The sequence below is a fragment of the Momordica charantia genome, assembly GCF_013281855.1.
Source record: "Momordica charantia cultivar OHB3-1 chromosome 6 unlocalized genomic scaffold, Mcharantia_2.0 BLBB01000006.1, whole genome shotgun sequence".
Taxonomy (NCBI): domain Eukaryota; kingdom Viridiplantae; phylum Streptophyta; class Magnoliopsida; order Cucurbitales; family Cucurbitaceae; genus Momordica; species Momordica charantia.
Window position 1 is genome coordinate 3149722 of NW_028275164.1, and position 16828 is coordinate 3166549.

General features: G+C 33.1%; 3 protein-coding genes across 4 annotated transcripts; 1 reads left to right on the forward strand and 2 right to left on the reverse strand.

Moving 5' to 3' along the window:
- Positions 1–317: 317 nt before the first annotated feature.
- LOC111006871 (transmembrane protein (DUF872)) lies at positions 318–1226 on the reverse strand. The gene is made up of 2 exons (XM_022278955.2): positions 818–1226; positions 318–734 (listed from the first exon to the last, which is right to left on the reverse strand). Exons 1-2 carry the CDS (start codon positions 1005–1007, stop codon positions 613–615), a joined length of 312 nt encoding a protein of 103 aa, XP_022134647.1. The 5' UTR covers positions 1008–1226; the 3' UTR covers positions 318–612.
- Positions 1227–2469: 1243 nt separating this feature from the next.
- LOC111007470 (Membrane fusion protein Use1) lies at positions 2470–7183 on the forward strand. Of its 2 annotated transcripts, XM_022279850.2 has the most exons (8): positions 2470–2597; positions 3170–3273; positions 3366–3433; positions 3645–3717; positions 4415–4530; positions 4615–4719; positions 5596–5695; positions 6700–7183. In XM_022279850.2, exons 2-8 carry the CDS (start codon positions 3190–3192, stop codon positions 6874–6876), a joined length of 723 nt encoding a protein of 240 aa, XP_022135542.1. In that variant the 5' UTR covers positions 2470–2597; positions 3170–3189; the 3' UTR covers positions 6877–7183. The 2 variants fall into 2 exon arrangements, with proteins under 2 accessions (XP_022135542.1, XP_087982305.1); XM_088126179.1 differs by lacking the exon at positions 2470–2597 and having other exon boundaries at positions 3170–3283.
- A 1796-nt stretch (positions 7184–8979) lies between these two features.
- LOC148210562 (uncharacterized) lies at positions 8980–9671 on the reverse strand. The gene has a single exon (XM_088124948.1). It carries the CDS (start codon positions 9430–9432, stop codon positions 9124–9126), a length of 309 nt encoding a protein of 102 aa, XP_087981074.1. The 5' UTR covers positions 9433–9671; the 3' UTR covers positions 8980–9123.
- Between the last annotated feature and the right edge of the window lie 7157 nt (positions 9672–16828).

Below are 16828 nucleotides of genomic sequence, written 5' to 3' on the forward strand. Positions count from 1 at the left end.
ATGAATGCTCGAGCAAGAGGCTACAACAAAGAGAGCATTCTGCATGTCGGGTAATTAGATAAAAATTAAAGACGAGAAAAAGGGTAGCAATCGGTGTATCAACAAATTTTCAGAAACATAACAAACTGACTAGCAAATACATCAAAACAAGAAGAAAATTTCAAGAAAAATACGCTTATAAAGGAGAAAACCTCTTTAATATTCTGTAGGTAAGTCCTGGAGATACTTGAATCTGGCAGGCTAATTTAATTTAATTTAATTTTTTTTATTCTTTCACGTTATGAACTTGTAATGGTCACAAATGAGCAAGCAAATCAGAGCAAAAAGCAACGACACTTCAGAGTATATAGATAAAAGACTCGATTATGTTCTGAAATTTACTATGTATATATAGAGGGCTTCATTGAATCGGTTGTGTGACCGACCGCAACCACATAAAACTTTGAAAAAAGAACTATCTCGATATTGCACACGCAAACCACATAGAATCCTTCACCAACAGCAAACGGATACATTGTTATTAGTAGTCAAAAAAGAAAAGGGGAGGGAGAACGTAGATCACAGTGAAGAAAATCTGTACAAGTGTAGAGAAGTTGTTGGAAGTACGAGGATTTAGACAGGGGGTATGTTGGAGAAGGAGAAGCCTTTGAAACCCTTATAAGCGTAGTAGGCAATCCGCGTGTAATAGAAACCCGGAATAAACAAGAGACCTCCCAACAAAGAGAAAAACACCCCTGAAAATTTTCAAGAAAGAGGCAGAAAATTAAAGTTGAACTAGGGCAAAATTGCAGCGGAAAAAGAAAGGCAAGAAAAGTACCGTGAGCACGATCACCACCGACTCGATTACTGGCCATGACGATTCCAACGACGATTCCAATGGTGCCGAAAACGAGAAGAGCGACGGCGAGAGCGATCTCCTTGAATGGTGGCCGGTTGTTCACCGCGAACGGCGAATCCATCATAATGTCCTCGTCTGTTATCGAAAACGCATGGTCCACGTACGCCATCTTCCCCTCTCTCTCTCTGTTGAAGGAAGAATATGGCGTTGAAGCTTCGATCGGCAGAGAAAGGAGTCGGATTTGGTGGCGGCGGCGGCGGCGGAGATGACTATGACGATGGTGGAATTGTTGAAGCTCCGGCTGTGTTTTTGACTATGAGCGAAGGCGAAGGTGGAGTCGAAAGAAAGGCAAAAAACTTCCACGTCGGCGTTGGGAAAGTAAAAGCTTATCTTAGTTAAATGAATAATTAAATGCAAAACAATAAATATTCAATTCAAGTTTAAGATTTTGAAATGTTCTGTTTTATTTTTTTGTTTAATTAATGATTTTTAGGCTTCTGACGCTTTAAACTTCATTTGTAATAATTATTCTAATTTCGTTTTCATATCTGAAAAAATGAGTTTGCAAATAAATGTTAAATTATTAATTTAGTCCGAATTTTGGATTTTTCAGACCCAAAAAAAAAATTGGATTTAGTTCCAATTTGATCCATTTATTTTTTAAATTATAAAATTTCTTCTTTTCTAACCTTTAAAATTTTAATTTAATTTATAGAATTTGTTGGCTGTCATATATCCGATCATCATTTTTTTTCTTTCTTGTTTCTAAAAACATGGAGGAAAACATTAAATTTTACTTATGCCGCCCCTCTTAATCAATTTTCCCCCTAAATTTTCAAACCAACTCTACAATTTTTAAAATTATTCAAACTTTAACTATATTTGATCGATGAGCAGATAATTAATATATACTTCAAATCAAGAGAGTGAGTTCGAATCTTAATTTCGTCTCAGACTAAAATGATCGCTTTTTAAAAATACAGGGATCAAAATGAATATTTTCAAGGTACTGGGACTAATATATATTTCATCCAAAATTTGATGAAAGTACAATAGAAATCTCTCAAATCACAGCAATTCATACAAAAATTTAAATATTATGTTTAAACTAGTCAAGTCAATGCACAATATAAAATATGGAATGAATCCCTCAAAATTACAATTTTTAACATAAATCAAATCCTAGTACAATCTTTGATAAAGTTGCATCAACTTCATATCATATTTACATTTCGGAATGAGTATACATACGATGTTCCTAAAGAATGGTGTAGCGACAAAGATATTGAACTTTATGATATCATATACCTTGAGGTATTGTATTCGAATCCTACTTTGATCATTATATTCATAAAAATAATATTAACTAAAATGAATCAAATTTGAAAATACTATAACAAACATCGGGATAAAAATAAAAATAAACCAAATTGGAAGTGATTATATTTTAAGTATTTAAACCTATATTTTTTTAAGAAGTATTAATTTCATAGCACACGTGTCATACTGTCACGGACTCACGGATGATGAAGCTGCATCCGGTCCAGCCATTCGGTTGCTATCATTTTCCTGGTTCGCGCCACCAAACCGACCGGACCGAAGTAGCCAGTTTGGTTTTTACACAAACCCGGAGCCGCCGGGTTTTTTCATTTTCTTCCCTTTCAGTTTCAGTCTTGTGGAGGTTTGGGCTTCTGTTTGGTCGGAGAAGGGGAAGAACGAAATTAAGATTGCAGGCCATCGACTCCGTCACACCTTCCCGGTACGTAACTTATGATCCTAAATCAATTGCATTAGAAAATGCTCTAGTTTGTTTACTTATGGCTTATTCAAATCGCTAAGAAAATTGGAAATGGATCTCGATTTTTGTTGAATTTCCCACTCTCTGCCCGATCATATTCCTTCTTCGCCTTTATCTATGAAGTTAATTGGGAGCTTGGAATGTTTAATTTCTTGAACGTCAATTACTTTTCTCGTGGAGCTGCTTTCGTGATTTGGCCATGAATTGATGGATGGTAACAAAGAAAAAGAAAATTTATTGGTTTTGTTCTGCTCAGGGTCATATTATTTTCCTCCCATCTATGGAAACGAAATTGCAAGATTCAGTTTTTGTAGAACTCGTTGCTTTACACTACCGAATCCTGTGCTTCACTATATTGATGATTCCGTGAGGCATATTGTAATTGCAATTTATTACAGTGTCTTGATTCTCTATTACTAGGTCGCTAGGAAACACGGACAAAATATGTCGCTTTTGTTTTGTTTTTATTTTTTTTCCTGACCCAATGTGGTTGTTGAAGAAATTGTGACGTTACTTTTCACTTGGTTTTTTAGGATTTTTTCCTCTTTTCTAAATGGATTTAAGTAAAACTGAAATCAACTTGAAGCGGCTGCTGGCTACTGCCCCTCGTCAGAAGGATCAAGCCAAACTAATACATGTACGTCCAGGTGATTGTGTGAGATTTCTTATTGGTTTGGTTATTAGTCATGTAAAGAATTTGATAACATTCTTTTGGTGCACTTCTTGCAGTATGTTACTACTTTAAGAGAGCAGTTGGAGCAACTTGCAGAAGAGAAAACACCTGAAGGCTTATCAAGGTTGATATACTTCATTCCTTGCTTCCCCATTGCTTCCCCATTGCTTCTAGAATCAGTTCATTATGGATAATGCTCCGGACGGTTTCTCATTACTTTCGTACTATCAATTTGCATAAGGTTTAATTTAACCTTATTGGACACAGACTGATCTCAGAGCCTCGAGATTTTATAATCTGGACATTGTACTATGTGATGTTGGTTCTTCGTGCAGAGTTTCAAAGGCTTTGCTTGGTGATTATTCAGAGAAGATAGAGGCCATTGCTTCGAAATTAGCTGTTCCTTTGGTACATTTACATGGGTTTGTTGCTTTCAAGTTGTTCTCTGTTAGCTTTTAAGATTGTGGAACTTCTTGACATCAAAATTGTCATTTGGATCCGGTTTCTCTTTTCGTTTTTGGTAAAAGAGTGGTTTACTTAGATTTTATTTATTTATTATTTTTTCAAAATAAATGTAGATCAATTTAATTTCTTTATTTTCCATATAAATTTTGAAGTCCTGGAGTTGCATAGTCTCCGGTGTACTTCGTCTATTAGTTCTTGCTGCATTTTGGGAGAAGTTAATTTATACAAGCTATTGACATCATAGATGGGTGGAAGTATTTTCTGAATTTTAAAGCACTTTTCATGTAAAAAAGATTGCAAAAAATGTTCTAAAGTGCATGCATTATTTGTCTATGGCTGACTGCACATTATATTTTTTATAATGAAAAACATTTGTGAAGGTTAAAAATTTCAGTCATCTGGTGTTTCTGTAGCAATATAGTTTTTCTAGATCTAGCTTTTGCTTGAAACTTTGTGGATCCACAGTATAATATTAAGTGCTCACTTTACCTTTGATGGTTTGTGTTGATTCTGACTTGTGAGTTATGGAATCTTTTCTTTCAAATCAATTGTACATGCTACCATCTCGGGAGCCTCATTCCTTTTGCTTGCATCTGGTGTTGTTTTGTCTCTTTTAACTAATTTTTTGGTTAACTTGCAGCCTGATGTGGAAGAGTCTTCTGAGCCCTCTACAAGTGCTTCAGTTAGAGAATTTTCTTCTGTAGTAGAAGGAGAAGTAAACACCCTTTCATCTCCAGGACTAAGGAGGAGATTTCAGTGAGTGATTCTTGTTAGGATTTGTGTGACATTGAGTTGTCGATGGAGTTTTTATCAAACAAAAGCTATTATATCATTGGGCAGGCCTTCCTCTGTTGTGGACGATAGATCTCATGGTACCATCAAAGAAGACTCGTCAGCACCTGTCAAGTTGGATGCAGCAGCAATATCCCACATCGAGAAACACAGGTATCAACCCTTGTACTTTTTTGATAAATTTTGCACTTTTTCTTCCTCCTCATAGTTTACAGTGTTATATGGTGAATTTTCTCTAAGTGTATTAATTTAAAGGATAAGACAATTGAGTCTATGAAAAGAACGAAGTTCCCCTTTGTTCGTTGTTGTTAATAGACATTTATTGCAGAAGATTTGAACTATTGAAAGCTGCTTTTTGGGATTATCTGTTGCTATATTCCACTTTCTTCAGGAGTAGTAATCAGGTTGCATGTTGCGGCTTATGTAAAGGTTGAGCTCGGTTTTATGAAGGAAACTGTTTCTGTTTCTGAAGTTCTTTAGGAATTATATGTTGGAATTACAAGGCAAGATTAGATAAGAAATCAATCAAAGACAAAGAATTCATAAGGGAGATTTGAAGCGTTAATGAACTACCTACAAATTTCGAATCATCATGGAATGGCTCAAGTGGTCACTGAGAGTCAATGTAAATAGCAAAGGACTTAGAGGGAATGAGCTCAAACCATGGTGGCCACCTACTTAAGATTTAATATCCTACGAGTTTCCTTGTCAACCAAATGTAGTAGGTCAGATGGTTGGCCCGTGAATAGTCGAGGTGTGCGCAAGCTAGCCCGGACACACGGGTATCTCAAAAAAAAAAAAAAAACTATCTACAAATTTCGATAATGGTACTTTAATGAAATGGAAAAAACTAGGCCAGACAATGTGGGTATCTTAATTAACTGGAGTACAAATTAAATGAAAAGTTAGAAAATGAAACATGCAAGGCTTCAGCTGCTTGATTATCATTCCGATCTGATTAGTTTTGTGTCATTACTTTACTAATGCTTACAGTCTGTCATGAAAACTATTATTAATTTGCTGTGATAGGAAGCTTCAAGAGGACTTGACTGATGAAATGGTTGGCTTAGCAAAGCAACTGAAAGAGAGCAGTCTGATTATGAGCAAATCTTTGGAGAACACTGAAAAGGTATCTCTACTAATCCTTCCTCATTGATGTAGGAGAAAGTGGAGGAATCTTGCTTCCGGATTCTATAGAACACATATATACACGCAATGAAGAATCTGAAAAAAAAAAAAAAAAAAAAAACTACATTTTCTCTCCATACTCAAAAAGTGTGCTTTCGGGAATTCTTGCTTTCCATTTAGTTAGCTTCTTCAGTACATATACTTCATAGAATCGGAGGTTTTCTGTTTCAGTGACTGGGTAACATTCTGAGGTTTGTGTTCTTGAAATGTTTCTTATTAAATATACCATTAGAATTAACATAGATAGCAAAGTGGAATAGAATGCAATGAAGGGCCGGATCTTGACAAAGGCTGTAACTCCTCATTAAAGGCATCTTCCAAAATCATACTGCCACAAGCCCCTATTCCAACTTCTGAGAAACTGACCTTTCATCTGAAGATTAGAAGTTGAATAATACAAATGGAAGTTCTCTTGAACTCTATTATTTTCACATGTACTGCCGATGCATGGGATTTAAGATATAGAACTGAACTTTTTGGGATCATAATAAAAGTTTTTGGGGAGACTTTGGGGGATATAGAATGCATAATTGATAATATTCCTCTAATTCTTGGTGGTGACCAAAGCCTTGACATAAATTTAGGTCCTTTAGGTGGGTGAGATGGTCCTCTAATCCCTTGCCCTTTATCATATTTGATGATGTTTTAAATTTACGTTCATTTCACGATTCAATCACAAAGGAGAGCATGATATTAGCCAGGCGTGGACCTTTTACTTCTGTACTATGGTCTTCTGTTGCGGCAAGCTGTACTCTGTATTTTTCTTTATTTGATCTGCCTTTCATGAATATTTTTCTTTTTATTGGCAAAAATGCCAAAGGTTACCATTGCAGTTAGTGATAATAACAGTGGTCATCACTGATTCACTCTCGCATATTACTTTTTGTCTACTCCACAAGATTCATGACTGATCTAGTAGTAAACTTGATCATTGGCTTGATACAGATACTGGATTCCACAGAGAAGGCCGTTGAGGATAGCTTGGCAACCACCGGTCGGGTCAACAAACGTGCTGTCGAGATTTACTCAGAGAGCTCGAAAACTTCATGCTTCACTTGGTTGGCAATCTTTGCAATGACCTGCGTTTTCGTAATGGTCGTGCTTCTAATTCGAGTCACTTGAACTACCAGGAACTAATTTGCATTCTCGAATTTAGTTCACAAACTTTCAGACAAAAAAGAAACCAGAATAGATGGTGAGAATTCATATCAAAGGCCCTTCTTTAATTTTAAATATTGTGACTAAGTTAGCAATGGTTTCAAAATTTGCAGTTTGGTACGCTTAATACGTATGTAGTTGAAATTTGAGAATTTGTTAGAGAGAGAGATAACCTCTGATTTCTAATGTACAGATTTGTCTATTTTACAGACAATTCCAAAATTTGTCTTGTGCTATATATTGTATTGTTCAGTAGAAGTATCTTGATGTAGATTTGGTAGTGTTTTAAGTTTTAACTTTTGCTTCAAATTTTTAGATTTCTTATCTTATATGTTTGGTCTAATTTTTGAATGTATATATTTGAATTTCCGACTCTACCCATTTCTTTTCAAATTCAATCTCTATTAACAAGGGGTAATACAGACTTTTCCAGTTTAGTTATCCATTGATTTGACCTGACATCTTGAAGGTTTTTTGCTCCAATTTGTAGTTCTAATAATATATATATATATATATATATATATATATTTTAAAGATAAGGTATATATGTAATATGTTTGTTGATGAAGCTGGTGAGGCTGACTTGTAGCTTTTTTATTTTTTATTTTTGTTATAAATTGAAATCATTTGTTGGACAAATTATTCTTTAAAAATATATAAATAGCTCTGACCCTGTAATATGAGTAGCATTAATCTAAATTTCTATTTTTTATTAATACCCACAGGAAATTTCCTTTCTGAATTTAAATTTTCAACAACTCCATAATTTTATATACGATGTTGGGTTCTTCCATGTCTTCTAATCTTTTATTTGAATCTTAGGAACATATTTTTGTTAACTTTTCTTATTATGTATTTCCCTTTCCATTATTATCTAAATTAAAGGGAAAATAATAACTAGAATACCCTTAACTCAAAAAAAAAAAAAAAAAGTAATATGCATTTTTTAAAAAAGAACCAAAAAAGCTATTTAAATTTTAAAGTTACAATATCAACGATCACGCATAAACGACTATGATTATGAAAATAGAAAATTATGCAAAGTAATTGAATATCTCAAGTTGTGGCCTCCAATCTTGAAATTAAATCAGTAAATATAATAAGATTAACTTGATTAATGTAATACTATAAATTATACTCATCATCTATTTTAAGTTGTAAATTATATGGTACAATAATGAATATTTGATAATTAATGATATAGACCAAAGTTTTAAAAAAAATGGGGATGGGGACAATATATATTATTGTACATATTACAGACATTAATTTCTTCACTCCCAACATTTGAGGAAGAAGAAGAGGACATGAACAGTAATTATTAGGTTTTTCCTCTTTTTTCTCCTCTCTAAATCTGTGTCCAAAATTTAATTATATCAGTTGTGTTGGTTTTGCCTTTACACCTCACTGAGATTCTTTGATTAATCCAAAGAAAAATCTTTAAAAACTTTATATATATCATTATTACACAGATTAATTCGACAGTGAAGAAGTACTTAGCCCCTCACATGCCCACACAGCTTCCAGCTTGTTCAACAATGGCTTTTTCTGAAGATGATCTGAAAGAAAAATTCGAAGAAAAGCAAGAAAATTTTACCAAATGGGGGCTTCTATGTCTTCTCATTCTACAAAATGAAGCATCAACAAAGACAATTTTAAGAATTTGAAACAAAAGTTTGACCTGGGTCGGAGCGAAGAAGGAAGGAGAGAGACAATTGCCCGCTCTTAGTCCGTCTTAGACCGAAAATAATTATATGAAAATTTTAGCAAAAAATGTAAAATATTGCATCTATGAAAATTTCTTCCACTATTAGAGGTGATAATCAATATTAAACGGAGAGGAAAGGATGATAATACATCACATCAGTTCAAGTTCGAATACAAAATCTTCTACCCTAATAAGAAAGGACGATAATACATCACATCAGTTCGAGTTCGAATACAAAATCCTCTACCCGATACTTAAGTTAAATCATCAATCACCTAAAAACTCAAGTGGATGAATTACTGTCAAAATCTGTACAATCTTGAAAGGAAAAAGAAAAGAAAATAAATAGAGATGAGAGATGAATTAGAATGGTTGTTTGTGAGATCAATTGTTTGAGTTATACACAAACCCATGAGTTAATTAATCAAGAAAAAAAAAAAGAGAGAGAGCATAAAATGAAACAATAAATTAGTACAGAATAATTAAGAAGATGGATGGTTTTTTTATTTGGCTCTGATCTTCTTGGAGGGAGTTTGAAGCTCAATATAAACAGAAGCGAGATCTTGGGGAGCTTCAAAAAACGGCGGCGGCGGGAAATTCAGTTTTCTTCGCGGCGGCCGAGGTTTCTTCGGCGCCGGCGGACACACCATGGTCGACTTCAGCCGGCTCCCGGCCGCGGTCGGCGTTTGGCATTCTTCTTCTTCCTCTTCTTCCCGTTTCGCCTCGGGTTTTCCGGCGACCTGAATTGTAGTTAGTAGCGTTGATCTTAAGGGAGTAAGTGGCCGGAATTCTTCAAAAACTTCCATACCCATTATTTGTATTGAGATTTCCGACCAAATTAAACTCCAAAGTCTCTGCCTTTGATCTGATCTTAATATATCTGAGAGAGAGGCAATTGAGATGGTGATGATGGGAGGTGCTGAAAGAGAGACACAGACAGATATATGAGAGAGAGAGGAAAAAAAAAGAGACAAATGGTATGGGAGAACGTGGGTGGGGACTATAATTCGGTGGAGGAGAGAGAGAGGAGGAGAGAGAAGATGATTCTAGGGCAGAGCCAAGAATGAAACAGACTTGAATGTAGTGCATAAATTTGTATTACAATGTCTACTAAGGGATTCGTTCTTGTTCGTGTAATTTCAAAATGTTTGTTTTATCTTTATATCGTTTAAAAGTGATTATTTTAGTCTATTGATTTTATTATTAATTTCGTTTTTTTTCTATCATAAATTTTATGCGACACTACTACTAGATAGCTACTGTAAAATTTTTTTAAGGAGAGACTTAAATGATCAGTACAAAGATGAAAGTGAACATTTTCAAAATATAGGTACTAATTAAAATGAACCAAAGTAAAAAATATAGATATTAAAATCAGTATTTTCAAAGTACAGTGACTTAAAATAATATTTTAACCTAAAATTTATGTTAAAATTTTGCGAATGGAAACTAAATTGGTCTACAGACGTTTTGAAAATATATGGACTAAAAAAGAATAAAAATTAAGAGTACAGAGACCAAAATAATATGTAACAATTATGGGTTAGCTCATTGGTACAAAGGGGTCTAGTCACTAATTACAAATTGGAGGTGAAATCGCTTGAGGATTCGACTTATTTGAGTCAAATCGATGTAAATCAAAATGATTTAAAGAAAATGAGTTCAAATCCCATGACAACCACCTATATAGAAATTAAGTTCATATGTATTTTTTTGGCGAACTTTGGAAGCATACCTACATGTTATTGATAAAAATCTATATGTCATCTAATAACCCTTTGATATAGATCTGAAACACCGTTTCTAAATTCTCTCTTCTATATCCAACAGTGTACGACTGTGATATTGTTCTAAATCTTTTACAATAATTTCTTCAAACGGAGTAGTTGTCACCTTAATTAATTAAATAATTAATTAAGGCGTACACATTTTTAGAATTAAAATATTATATATATAAAAAGTTAGAACGTAAAATTTTGACTCGGAGGTTCGGAAACAAGGGAACATAATGAAAAAGAGTTGTGAGAAGGAGACAAAAGAAGAAAGGAATGGAAGAGAGAAGAGAAATGGAAGGGCAAATTAGAAGCAGGCTTTAAAGTTTAAACTGACTGACACACAGTAAATGAAGGCTGTTCATCTGCTTGTCTCCATTATACTTACAGTTCCCCACCAATTCCTTCTATTTTCTATCTGCTTTCTTCTTCTTCTTCTTTCCCATGTCATCTTTTTCAGTCAACTTTTTTCAACCCTTTTCTCTTTTGTGTAAAAAGTTTTGGAGAGATTTGTCCACTTCAAAAGTGAAAAAAAATATGGCCAAGTGGGTGTGGGGAAGGGGATGCCCCTCTTACCCCTTGTTTTCTAGCTTCTCTTGGCTTTATTTTCCTTTCAATTTTAATGGGAGGGAAGCGAAAACAAAAACATTTTTAGGTCAATTTCCTCAAGTGCTCTCTCTTATCAACACCCATCAATTTCACTTCGGGATGGCAAAAAAATCTGTGGGACCCAATCTCCATTGGTATCTGGCTCTATCGGATCGGAGAATTTCTGGTTGGCTCGATCGAATTTTAAACGAATCTCTATTGGGGATCTCCGTCCCGTTCGCACTCTAAAATTTCGGAGACGGGGGCGGAGATGGGGAAGAAATTCCCTATAGGACGGGGATGAAGATTGCCCCTAGTCCAGCCCCGTTTCCATCCCTCATTTCACCGTTGTTGGAGTTGAATTTTTACCTAACACGTGACACGTCCTGATTTGAAGAGAACCACACGTGGCTTTGAGTCCATAAGGTCAAGTTCATTACCTCGGTCTCAACACTTATTGTCGAGCTAACGTTCTAGGTGGCCGAGCTGACCTTGTATCATTTTGGTCTTATTCTCATTTGTCGGTCGAGTTGACCTGATTCTATTTAGCTTCACTCTCCGACACACTTCACAACAATACGCCGCGTTTCACAGTAGCCTTAAAGAGTCATCGAGACTTTGTCGGAGAGCTTGTCTATAAATAGAGACCTTCCGCCTCTATCCTAGGTACGCGAACATTGTATTCTCTCTCGAATATAGCTCTACTACTTCCTGACTTAGACGTCAGAATGTCTTATGTTTTGCAGGTCCCCTACTAAGTTGGTTTACGATTCGTCCTTCAGGTCATCTTCCAGTTCAAGCCGAAGTTCGCAGCCTTGGTCATTTTCATGATCAAACAACTGTGGTTTTTCTATTTATTTCTTCTCTCTTTCTACAAAATTTGTAAAAATTTCCCCCTATTATCTCACCCTTCTTTTTAAGAAAAGTCCTATGTTCCATAGCGGACTCTATATATCATATAGGCAAGATTATTTATTTTACCTCACCATTGATATTTGGTCACACATGACCCTAGCCTAGTTGATATATACATTGTTCTTAAATGCTTATGATATCGTATAATTGTAAATATATAGAAACCATCAATACAAAATGCAATGTTTTTTCAGTATTTCAAAATATGAGAGAGAAGCGAAAATTATACTTACGTTTACAAAGTTTTCAAAGATAGACATCTAGAATGCAGTAAGTATATATATATATATATATATATATATATATGAAAATTGATGGGTCAAAAAGGGAATAATTTAAACATGGCATACTTAGCTTTAAAAAAGCATTTGATATTGTTAATTTTATCACAATTAGATGACCCACAATTGCAAGAAACACATGATATGATCTTGCTTGGAATGTTCCATACAACCAAATTAAAGTGAAGTAATTTGTTTCTTAATTGACAAGGGATTTGCTTAAGATCCATAATTCATTTTATTAATCTAATAAATTAAGCCAACAGTTTCAGACAAAAGCTGCTCGGATAACATGCTCCATATGAGCATTGTTCTTTAATATATGACAAAATATACTTAAAAAGTATTTATACTCGATAAAGACTCAAAACAATTAATAGGATGAATAAATTCTAAATATAATAATAAAAAAAGTATATAACCAAATAGGAAGTAAAAATTAATTACTACACCATTAAATTTTCATCAAACCATATGCTAATGAAAATCTTATTTCACCAAAGCGAGCATTGTTTAACGGTAATTGGCATATGCCTCAAACCAGAAGATTATTAGTTCAATTCTCCCTACGTGCTGTACTTAAAAAAAAGATGAAAATGTTATTTGATGTGATTTTTAACACGGTTACTTCCTTTGGGAATGACAACGTAGTAAGGATATTAAGACCTATTCGATGCAACCGGTATAACATGATTGTTGTACTCGACCTTATAACCGTGCCTATGGCCGGGAGTAGAAACCGAGTATATATTTCGAATGATTTCTTCATTATTGGTGGCAGGAAACCCTACATTATTGAAATTTGAGGTTGTTTTTCTTTTCTCAGACCAAAATATATGGTTTTAGATATCTTTGTCTGAAATTTCTCCTTTGTCTGAATGAGCTTTTAGGGCTTTCTTTTCCGACAGCCGAAATTTTCATATTGATGAATGCTGCACAAAAAATAAGGGGTTTTAAAACTTTTTTAACCATTGATTTTCAAGGTTTTAATTAGGTTAAAGTTTTTTTTTCAATTAAACAAGTGAGAGTGGGAATTGAAACCTTCCAACCAGATTGGAGATATACTATATCTTAATCAGTTGAGTTATGCTCGTGTTTATGATAGTGACTTCTAACCTAGCTTGTGAAATGAGAAGATCGGGTATAGCCGAGCTTAGGAGCGAATTTGGTGGGAGAAGACCTGTAAAGAGAAGCAAACACTCCGACCCTCAACTCTAAGAGGTCGATTTAAAGGTCTCAAGTCGAGGTACGTAGAATTCTATATATATTTATAGGGAGTTAGGTGATAACGACATTCGACCCTTACGTTCAATTATGCTGTCGGGAAATTTATATTAGTTGCACAAGGTCGGTCTTTCAAGTCTCTAAGGTTGGAGAATGGGTGATAAATGAATTTTGGTCTAATAATTTAGGGTGCTTTTGAGTTATTTGATCATTATATGGATAATTTCTTTGGGTAATTTATTTGTTTTTAGTATTTCTTTCTTTTGTAGAACTTGAGTTGAAGAAGAGGAGAAAAAAGAGCAAATAAAGAAGCAAAGCGAACCAAAACTTGAGCATGTTGGGCACCTAAGTTGAAAAGTGGGCAATGGTGGGGTTTGACTAGGCTTAACATATGTCTCCTCTTGGTCGATCTCCAACGCTTCGAGAGAAAGATCTTAACATACCGATCTTTCCTTGTTCTCTATGTAACAAAGTTCATTTTTACCGTCCAACAATCGGGTTGGCTAGTTAGGTTAAAAAGTTAAAGCTTTGGTACAAGTCAAATTGAACTCTTAAGTAAATAAAAAGGGTTGAACTTTTTCTCCAGCTGATGATATCTTTGTCACACAGCAAAATTTCAAGGGCAGAAGTTATAATATGTCAGCAAATTTAGTAACATATGATAATGTTTCTCTTGAAGTCTTTCTCAAAGATGAGAATCCTATGTGGTTGAAAGAGAAAAGAAACTAAAATATATGAGAGAGAAAAACCCTAGTGGGCCAACAGAGAGAGAAAGAGAGAGAAAAACAAAAACAAAACCATATATTATATATATATATATATGCTCACAAATTAAATACAATACAATTTTTTATACACAATATTTGTGAAATTGAAAGATAATGAAGGGAGAGTTTGAGGGAGACCCTTAAAGAATCCTATGAAACTTGTCCATTTCAAAATCAAGACCCAACCAAATTACAATTTAGTTCCTGTGTCTAATAAATTACAAATTCTTTAACTAATTTTCTGATATTTTTTAAAAAATTTATAAACTCGACTTCTAATTTTTTGTGTCTAGATTTGTGAATTCTATTTAAAATTGACTTAGTCAAGAAATCTGTTACGCGACATTGAATGTTTGTAGACGTATCAAATACAATTTTAAGGAGTGACTAAACTTGTAATTTAACATTTTTTTAAAGATTTTTTTTTATCACTCTGGAATTTAAATGATTTATTAAAATTTTATTTGGTGTTTGTTGTTATTTTGCCAAAGGAGTCACATGGGTTTCCCACCTGCAACCCTAGCTTTCTCACAAGTCTTATTCCTTATTAATTTTTCTGTTTTTGTCATTTTTAATGGCAAAATTAAAATTGGTTTTTCAGATATATATATTTCACCCAATTTCTTAAAAAAATTATCACAAACTCTAATTGAAAGTTGACATCTTTTTACTGTAAAACTACTGTGTTTTGCCAAAAAAGGCCATGCACTTGTTTGAACCAAAAAAAAAAAAAGTTGAACAGTCAACAAAAGATATAGATAAAGACTCACTAAAAAAAGAAAAAAAAAAGAAAAATCATTATGAGTTGCTAATTATTGTGGGTGTTTTTTGAATTTCAAAATTTGGCGGGTAATATATTGTTAATGATTTATTATTCAAAGGCTATTTCAATTAATGGAACTAATCAAGTGCCATAAACTTTTGTCGGGTGTTGGGTCATTCAAAAAGAGTTTTGATCACTAATTTATCAAAGATATATTAAATCTCTTGTTTTAGACCTTATAGAAAAAATTCCATTATGGTGTGTTTGGTTAATTAAGAAATAATATTGTTATTGTAGAATCTCTAGAAAAGGAAATTAATAATGATATGGATTCAATTAATTAATGAGTTCTCTTCTTTTTTATTATTGTAATCATAATTATGGGCTCATTTAATTGAATCATTAAATTAAGTAATTTTCTTTCTTTTCTCTTCCTGTTTTTTTTTTTTTTTTGCTTTTTGTTTCATATTTTTTAATAAAAATAAAAAATAAAACCACTTTTATAACGGTTTCTTATTTCTTGTCCCTTCTTTTCTATTGATAAAGAAGAAACATAGACATGTTCGGTAGTATATCATTTCTTATTTTTGTTTTCTAAAATTTTCAATTAAAAAAACAAAAATTTATATAAAAATTAATTTTTAAAATTGAACATTCAAATTATTTATGGTGCATTTTATATAAAATAACATTTACATTGTGTTCTTTGAAAATTTGGAGAATATGGGGAAGGAACAATAATTTTGATTTTGTCCGATGGTGCAGTGGCAATAACTTTGGGTTTTATGGTATCACCTACCATGAGGTTGAATCCAATGTTATTCACTGTGTTGCTCAGTCTAGATAATGAATCCCAATTATAAGGAGCACGGTGAAGTCACACTGCATCAATTTTGGAAAATAGAAAGTAAATTCTAAACAATTTTGAAAAATTTATTATTTTATTATTATTTTATTATTATTTTTTTTTTTTGATAAAAACGCAATTCTTCATTTAGATAGTCTAATTTATTATGTGTTTCATATTAATCACAAGTATATATGGGATTACCAATCCCATGAACATTTGAACCTAAATTAAAAGATATAAGATACAATATTAACAGTTCAAAAAAAAAATTAAGCTTGAAGTTTGGTAATCGAGTAATTTTATTTTTTTCAATTTAATGTGTGCAACTTTTATTTCATTTAAACATATTTGTAATACTGTACGCATCTGTATATATTGTTTATATACACGATATACCAAATTTTATTAGATCATTTGTTTCCATAATCTTAGATCATGGTTATTTTGTCTTTTAATATATGAAAATAGCTACACTTAATATTTTATAAACCTTTTTTATTATTTTTTCTTAGAAAATAATATATAAAGTGCTACCACCATGAAACTAGCCCAAATATCAAGTACCACTTTTAAAGCCCAAACCCAAATCAACGTGGCCCGATCTAGAAGGCCCAATAACTCCTTAAGCCCAACAAGACCCCTCTAATTGAGACCTGTAAGTAGCGATGAACAAAAAAAAAAAAATACACAAATTTACAAAACAAATACACTAATTCAATTTTTTTTTCCTTTGCAAGAGAATTTTTTATTTTATTTTAGTACAATAAGAGTGGGGGATCGAACTCACAACCTTTTGATTGGAGGTATATGTCAATTAGTGCTGAGTTATGTTCGCTTTGACTATTTTAAATTAGATATGTATATATTATAACATTACATATGTGGATATGAATTATCGCTTTTCTTTACAAGGAAAGATGAATTATCGCATATTATAGTTTTTCCATAGATATTCAATTTTAAATTCTTCTCTGAACCACTCCTATTTTGTTGTATTTTTAAATACAATAAACGGGAGGAAAGTTTGAATTCCTATCTCAAAGAAAAA